The sequence below is a fragment of the Priapulus caudatus genome, unplaced genomic scaffold (assembly GCF_000485595.1).
Source record: "Priapulus caudatus unplaced genomic scaffold, Priapulus_caudatus-5.0.1 Scaffold4842, whole genome shotgun sequence".
In the NCBI taxonomy this organism is placed as follows: domain Eukaryota; kingdom Metazoa; phylum Priapulida; class Priapulimorpha; order Priapulimorphida; family Priapulidae; genus Priapulus; species Priapulus caudatus.
This window is the reverse complement of record NW_014581903.1, coordinates 1-9,286: the sequence shown is the minus strand read 5'-3', so window position 1 is coordinate 9,286 and position 9,286 is coordinate 1. Positions and strand designations below refer to the sequence as shown.

The 9,286-nt window shown below is 40.1% G+C and overlaps 1 protein-coding gene across 1 annotated transcript; it reads right to left on the bottom strand.

Annotated features, from left to right (window-relative positions):
• Positions 1-6,410: 6,410 nt before the first annotated feature.
• LOC106819865 (TIP41-like protein) lies at positions 6,411-9,215 on the bottom strand (the record flags this gene model as incomplete). The annotated part of the gene is given in 6 exon segments (XM_014824437.1): positions 6,411-7,139; positions 7,299-7,361; positions 7,721-7,816; positions 7,937-8,068; positions 8,626-8,731; positions 9,146-9,215. Coding segments are annotated over 6 exon segments (608 nt in total), but the record flags the coding sequence as incomplete, so codon positions are not given.
• Between the last annotated feature and the right edge of the window lie 71 nt (positions 9,216-9,286).

The following is a 9,286-nucleotide window of genomic DNA, read 5'->3' as shown; positions in this document are numbered from 1 at the left end:
ATTCACTATTTCATATTCTTTATTCCTATTACATGTATTCATATTGATGCAAATTATATACTTCACTATAGTTGACATGTACTGAAAAGGTGTTATTTATGTTTTTCTTTCATTTGAAAATTTGAAATTTTCACCTTCGATGTGCACCAGATCGCTCCATTTCAGTGCAAAAATTATGCCCGGCATGGTCGCTTCGTTCTCTCAATTGGGCCCCCCCACTTTGGAAACCGTGGCGCCGCCCCTGACTTCTAGAGGTACAAAGGTATATTCATGTGTATAACACAGAGGGGCATCCGGCTGTAAAACTTCTGCTCCAAAACCATTCCATGAAGGAATAAAACTGTCCAACGCCGAAAGAGAAAACTGACATTAAACTGATAATAATAATAACACAGAGGAGCCAAACGACAACACCAACACAGATGGCAGCAGCGTGGCATCGTGCTTCAGATGGGAAATTTCTGGTACCTAGTGAGCACTAAACTCAGGAACCAATGAGTACAAGATGTAACCCTAGAAAAAGTAATGATAATTACTAATGATTGATAAATACTAATGATAAGTTCTAAGAAATAAGAATGAGTAACAGATGTTAGAAATTCTCATGAATGACAGCTTTACTTGGATTATTACTCGTTAGGTGGCATCGATTACGGTTCAGGATGCATTGCGCTGACGCCCACCCCACCCTCTGGATACCCAGCGGGAACTCATAGAAACTTACATTTTCAAGTATGGTGAGCTTTGGTGAGTGGAGATTTCCTTTCGAACAAAGAAGGTCTGACAGTGACTCTTTGTATATCTCCAGGTAGGACGTACACACGAACGAGGAACTCCCTGTTTGACTCCTGTGATACGAAATCGTGCCTCATTGATATATAATCACACATCGCAGGGGCCACCATACACCTTCAACGTCCTTCACGTCTGGCACTGGTTCTAGTTCACCGCCAACCGAATTCTACAATGCTACATTAAAGGAAACCTCGGATTAATGGACTCACAGTCTATACTCACGTGATTGATTTGGTCAAATATCTCCTTGACCGCACATGGTACTATAGAAAATCGTATAGGTAATCTTATAGTTTCTATAGGATCCTATAGAGAATTGGAACATAATTCCTATAGGATCCTATAGGAATTAACCTATAGGATGTTATAGGATCCTATAGGAATTAACCTATAGGATGTTATAGGATCCTATAGGAATTAACCTATAGGATGTTATAGGATCCTATAGGAATTAACCTATAGGAACCTATAGGATCCTATAGGAATTATGTTCCAATTCTCTATAGGATCCTATAGGAAAATTTATAGGATCCTATAGGATCCTTTGTAGAGATGTCTATATGATGTTATAGGATCCTATAGGAATTAACCTATAGGATGTTATAGGATCCTATAGGAATTAACCTATAGGATGTTATAGGATCCTATAGGAATTATGTTCCAATTCTCTATAGGATCCTATAGGATCCTTTGTAGAGATGTCTATAGGATTTTATAGGAATATTTATAGGAATATTTATAGGCTCCTATAGGATCCTATAGGACCCCCTGTAGAGATTTCAATAGGAATACGTATAGGATTCTATAGGAATATTTATAGGATGCTATAGGACCTGCTGTAGAGATATATTCAAAAATGTGTACGCACGTATACACATACAGATGAAATAGCAATAATATAATTATGTAAAATTACAATTTTTACAACTTTATGAATCCTATTGATTGAGGACTGATCTATAGGCTAATAAAAATTTCTTAATTTAAAAGCAATAATTTGCATGCACGAATTGCTATACATCACAGTGCTCGAAATAGAGAAAAAAAATGTGGTTGTCCGCAAAAATCGGGTGTCCGCAACAAATTTCTGGTTGTCCGGCAAAAAAAATATCTCCAAATCTCCTACTTTCAATCACATAATAATATGATCAGAAATACCAAAGAACAGTGGTGTAGGCCAGGATTTTTAAGCAAGGAGGCCAAAAACAGGCGAATGCGCAAAATAGTGGATGACTTTAATATTTTACTGGCTCCATGCGAAAAGGCGACATTTTGTTTATTGCTTCTCTGCTCCCAAGATATGTAATTGTTTTAGTGGGGCGGCTAGGAGGGGAGGGGAAAAAGAGGGAAACTAAGGGTCCGGGGGCGTTTTTTTACCAGTACCACTAATTAATGCGTAAAATCGCCACGCACACCATAGACGGTATTTGGGTTTTTGTATATATAAGATAGGCCGAGTCTGTGTACGAGTATTGTAGATAGGCACGCAAAAGATCGTAGAGTGCCGAGGCACAAATTTAATACCACGTGCAATCACGTCAATGACGTGTATATCAATGGAGCGCCACGTCGCCATTTTAGGAACAAAACCCGCTCGCGGCAGTCCGTTTGATACATAGAAATAATATGGATAACCATGGTTAATATATAAATGATATTATAAATATAATGTAATAGATAATATTTTTATGGCCAATAGCATGTATCAAATCTCTCATATCCCAAGTGTACAAAAAATCTAACAATGATTCATAATCGATTTAGCTATGTAGTATGGTACACAGTGCAGTGGTGTAGTGTCAAGACAGTGGTAGCATGTGCACAGGCACTTCATTAAGACGTCTCAACAAATAATTGGAATTAAACCACAAAATGTACTACTATCAAAGTATTAATGTTTCTTCTACTCTTATTTCGCCCTATATATTGTCGATAATTGCTGTAAATTTTCGAGTTTTAAATGGCTCCATCTCAACACATCAAAGTGAAGTAGGCACCCGCACGTCGCCCTGTGCACAAACACACTGCCACTTGGTACTGACATAGTATCAACGACAGATTGCACAACATCTTTCAACGATGATTTCGACAAAAAAATAATCGTTTTATCAACGCTTCGTAATTCTGGGGAACCTGAGAAAGACAGGTCGGGCTTAGCAGCTGAGCGATTCCGAGGCAATTTACAAGCAGAACATAAGCTGAGCTGACAGCACATCAGCAGACAGTTGCACAGTAGCAGATACAGCAGCATCCGGAACATTCGTGGAACTTGCTTCCTAAAAATGGCGGTTGTGGCGACCCATGACCTACTACGTATGATTTGGGAGAGTGTTTGATCTGTGCCTCCGGCACTTCTAACGATCTTTGTGTAGTAAGGTACCTGGCCCCTATGCTGAGTTTGTGAGTACGTCTGTGTGACGCGTCTGCTCACTCCTTTTCCTTCCTTGCCTTCCTTCTGCCGGCATCGTACTCGGGCACAACCTCGTTGATGATCTTCTTGTAAAATTTTGTTTTCTCCATCGCTCTGCCTCGAGAGCCTTTTCCAATTCGGCAACAAGATGGTCCGTGCACTCTCGGGTGGGCGTAAAGGCATAAAGCTGCGTGAACCGCTCGTGGCCACGCCCCATGCCATGACGCAACACAAACGTCATGCAAGTGCGCGGTTATCACGCAAACGCAGAATTAATTCAGACATACAGCGAAGTAACTAATTGCTGAAGCTGTATTAACCTGTTAACCTAGTGCTAAGTAACTATCAAGGAAATTCGTACAAGGTGGGCCAAGAGTTAACTAATAATAATAATCTACTTGAACTTAACACTAGTTAACTGGTAATATAATTTTTATTACGTAGCTTATTATATATGAGTAAAATTCGTACGAGTGGCCAATTAATTACTGACCATTGGTCAGTATCTAGATGTTCCTGCGTATCTGATTCGTTAACTAAATTTTGTGTGATTGGTGTACTTAGGGGCGAGTACAGGATTTGTACCAGGGGGGGGGTCTAACGTAAACCCAAACTTGGCGAGCGACGCGAAGGAGGGTCTGCTTCAAAAAATTTGAGAAATACACCCCTTAGATGCGTTTTTCTGCGGCGAGCAGGGGGGGGGGGTCCGGCTCGCCCCCCCCCCCTGTACACGCCCCTGGTACTATGACGTATTTCATGGTGCACTAGACTGTGCTGCCATATTCTAATTAGAGAGAAACTGCTGAACTATAAGGTGTCTATGTCACAAGGGTAGATGGCATTGTCAAGCCCCATATATTGATACAGGATACACTCCTGATTGTATGGGGCTACGCGAGAAACCTTCTGAACTCGTTCGCCACGAACGCATCACACGTGTGGTCAACACGCGTGGCGCAACTTATTCCTGGCTCACGCGTCCACCGACGCTATTCAATCTTATCTAATATCCATATTTGTGAATGTATGTCTGTTTGTCTGTTCCCGATGCAAATCAATACGGAGCACTCTAGAAATCGCAAAGATCTTCAGTAGGGGTGAATTTTGGTGCTGAATGTCATGGGCACATTGGATTTGACCTCCGATGTCATCTAAGCCAAAAAACGGGGGAAACGGAAAAATATACTGGCCCCTAGCTGCAGCAGCATTAAAAATTGATGCTAGGATAACCCCTCTTCACTTTGAATGCATAACTTTCGTAAAATATTCTTCTTTTCCGGAGATATCGCGCATGCGCGAGCACCATTTCGGACGTGCCGTACGGACTGAAGCAAATTTTATAATATAGCTTGCTGAGGGCGAAAGGGGTGAGAGACTTAGGAAAGGCTTCCGGAAAGATAGCCGATGAACGGTAAAAAAAACGAGGGCTGAGCGAGGGTCAAGGGAGCCCAGGGAAGGGACGGCAGGGGATGAAATAGGAGTTTTGCCTCCCACAGGCTAGGGCGCTCTCCTAATTATAAAAACGGTTTACGGATAAGAATTAATTACAGAAATCTATGTGGAGATACCCCCTGGCCATATTAAATGCATATTCATGAAAAAATATGACTCCTTTGGGGAGATAATGCGCATGCGCTAACACAGTAACGTTGCCAGTTTGTGTAGTGACTGGTATATGTGCATATATGCAGCGGGGACATTACATAGAATGTTTTCTCCATATTTTTTAAGTGAAGACTACTCATAGAATTTTATCAACTAAATCTATGCTAGGATAACCCCTCTTCACTTTAAATGTATATTTTTCATAAAATATTTTTCTTCTCAGGAGTTATCGCGCATGCGCGAACACTATTTCAGGCGTGCAGTACGGAATGAGCCAAATTTCATAATACCGCTTGCTGAGGGTGAGTCGCGGTAGTCACGGGCGGGCCGACGGCACGTGTGCATGGTAAAATCTGTTCTCGTACTTCACTTCGCTCGCAGCATCACGCCACGGTTCCTCCATTCCATGATGAAAATGGCGCTCGGGCGTCGGTCTATTGTTGATATTCCCGTCAACGTATTTCCAGCACATACACCTGCATGACCGTTTTGAGCGCGTAAGTGTGGCCGAAAAAATTATCTTAGCTGGCAACCCGACCAGCGATGTGAGCGCCATTCCACATCTACTTGGGCAATGTAGATTTTTATCTTGCAGATCTCCTTCTGGCATGTCCCTCTCAGGTTAACGTGTGTAAGATCAATCGAAATACATTGCTGGCTAAGGCGACGAGCGGCACGCGCGCCTCAGCTAATGTACAGTGGCGTAGCTAGGATTTTTCAGCGAGGGGGGACTGGGGGGGCCTTACATTTTCGTGGGGCACAATAATATAAGCTTTCTTTGTAATTATACTGTTCTAACGGCATTGTTTTTAATTGCCATTTTTTTATCAGCATCGAATTTTAAGTGGGGGGGGAACCTGGGGGGGCACAGAAAATTTGTGGGGGGGGGGGCACGTGCCCCGCCAGGCCCCCCCGTAGCTACGCCCCTGCTAATGTACACACACAGACAGATATACATGGGTTTGCAACCACAGGTGAGGAAAGACAAAATTACAAAATTTGCACATGGAATTGGGTTCGTCGTACAACACAACGCTAGCAAGGAAACTAAATATTATAATATAATTTAAATAAACTTATATCTATATTTATAGCTTAATTATACAATATAACAATGTAATATTGTGTAATTATCCGTCAACGTTGTAATATTATGCGATGTTATGATTTTGTTTCGATCTGATTGACAAACATTGTGTGCTATATACAATAAGATCTTGTCTATGCACAGTGTTTGGATAAATGTGAAATAATTTATGGCATGTCTGATATTTTGACGTATGCCGTATTGCCGTATACCGTGAATTTTACCGTATATATATATATACACACACGCACACACATACATACGCGCGCGCGTACACACACACACACACACACACGCGCGCGCGCGCGCACTCTCACACACACATGCATACACACTCGCCTTTAGTCTTTCATTAAAACTCCGTCTTATATTATGCGCATCGCAGATGATCAATGATTATAAGCACACATACATAGACTTGCCATAAGGTTTATAAGCTACACATTATATAATATCTACATTAAACCACACATGCACAACTAATGTGAAATATTTTTATCTAAACATATCATGTGTATGAGTACATAACTTTGTTTTTATTCACTCCTGGTTTTATTTATAGTCTCACTGTATCCTATGAGCATATTGGACTCCATATACGAAGATACATTTTGTAACACTGCAACGATTACACAAAGCTCTGCATGAAGTATCTTACAATGTCATAATAATTAACTATAGCGGTTTCCGCAACTGCTATTCGTGTGAAATTAAAAACATTTATTTTACCTCCAATATGCAAGTATTCCTAAATGCTTTTCATGTGGAACTATACTAGCATGACAGTAAAAGTGATTCGCGTGGATGCTGTTAGTACATCACAGATAACAAAATATGGAAATGTATCACGTACTCTACACAACCATGGCAATATATGAACACTGATTTCCCAATTCAGTTGTGACCTTGTTATATACACTTCGACTAGTAAGAGAAGAAAATACCAGCATATATTTATTAAATATTTTGCGCTTTGTAAATACTTTCAATTTAAACCATTAGTTTCAAAGGTAAATCGTAGCAACTCCAATATCAATGAAAATATGAAGAAGTATAGAACGATATATAACTGACACGTACTGCATTAGCTTTACATTGCTACTACTCCGGAGACTCATCTGAGTCAGCCGTCCCTGGATCCAAGTTTGTTAATGTTGGGAATTCGACCTTTTCAAGTATTTCTTCTATCGTATCCAAATGCTCACTAATGGCGATCGGGTCAATGAACGATTCTGGAGGTGCCTAAACATGGAAAATAAATAACATGTGAGGAAGCAACACTTCAAACTGTCCATGACTACCTGGGTAGGGGTAGAGCCAAAATGTTTAAACTTTTACTGCATGTGTATTTGAGAAACCTGGACATAACTGATGAGAAGGATAAAAGCTGAGTACATATACCTTTATATCAGATGTTTTCTTCTGCTTGCTGGTATACTCTCTGATCATGTAATTTTTGTCATTCTATAAACAGAAGTATAAACTTTTGCAGATAAGAAAAATCACATGCACGCATAAAAATAACAATATTATGAGTAATAATACCCAGAACTAAAACAACTATGTTTATATAAAATTCATTTGCAAAGATGACAAAGATATTATATACACACAGGTGCACACACGCACGCACGCACGCACGCACGCACGCACGCACACACACACACACACACACACACACACCACACACCGCCGTGTGTGTGGTGTGTGTGTATATATATACACAAATAATAATTGCATTCATTTACATTTTATAGCAGAATAGTGCCAAGTAGTAAAGCTTTTTGTTGTTTTAGTACTAAATCTGCACACAAAGTACAAACCTCATGGTAGAGCCGTGTGTCATTCATTCGGATTAGAACCCCGTCTACTCGCAGGAAAAATCGCAGCAACACAAAGAACTTTCCTGGCATCACTCTCTGAAACCATTACACAACATTTTCAAGCAACTTTAAATAAAATCAATCTGAAATGGCCCATAATAGTACAATCAAAATGATGCAAATACCGTGACATTTATATCAGAAAATCATACTTACAATTTTAACAGTGAGGTTGCTACAACCATTATCTGCCAATTCATCTTCGAATAAATGGACCTCATCGAAGAAGAGAATGTTTTCTTGTGTCTTCAGTTTCTCAATATCTATTCTTTCTGTAGTTGGGCTAACCTAATAAAAATCGAGAAATCCCCAAGTGAGACGACATGAAGGGCAGGGCGCCAAATTAGCACTGGCCCACCGGCATATGCCGGCAAATTATTTGGAGAGCCAGTAACATTGGCAAAACACCGGCCCTCCGAGCCGGTGGGTTCAGCCGTGTTAGCGAGTACCTACATTTTTATTTATAGCATTAATGAGCAAATAGCCTACATAACTGTTTCACCTGAATGATATCACGCCTTAATTTATCAACATTTTACAAATTTGAAATCGAGAATGCAAGCATTGAAACATGGCATTGACAAAAACAATTCGGACATCATTCACGATCTGCATTATAGTCTGTTCAACAGCTACTGTGCGATGATACAGCTACCGCACACTACAACATTTTTCGGACAAGTAAGAGTCCGTGAAACAGGAGAACAGCCTGCTTGCCCTGCCTGCTTGCAGTCAGAATTGTAAATAACACAAGTCCTGATAATAATTTTCCAGTAATTTTGAGGCCATGCAACGACTATAATATACGCAATCTACACAAATACACTATAAGAAGTTAACTATACCTGGAGTACATGCTGTGGGTCCTGTGCTAAGATTGTGCCACGGTATGAGGTGGAAAATGTCCAATCAAACGGTTTGATCGTATCCTTTGCAAACTCTGAACTGGCCCTTATACAGGAATATATTGGTTATTGCAATTGACCCGACACAGACAACATGCAAAAAAGCTTTAACCTGTTTAATGACATTATTTATGGATAATTATTAATATTACATGGATAATACATGACTTATCACAATATATTTTCAATATATAAGAACAATGCGGTTTAACTTGCTGCACCTGGCAATGAAAGTAAGCCTTGCTTGTTACTTAGAAATGGAACACGCGCAAAACAGTTTACGATACATTAATGGAATAATTAGGTAGCTTGCTATGAAACACCCTCCTAAACGAACAATACTTACAATAAGTCAACGCTCTTACTGTTACACACTGGCTGGTCTCAAATAAAGAAAATTCATGTGCATTTTATCGAGGAAATTACACCTATTAACTGATCAACAGATGACTCTTATAACCTTGATTCTTTCCATGCATCCGCCACAGCAACTTTCATCAAATCTTGCTCGGCATCAACAAGACGAAGTGCTCAACGCATTGAACTCTATACCAAAGCCGCCATCATGGACCAGTCGTACGACGTGTTGTATGGAAACACA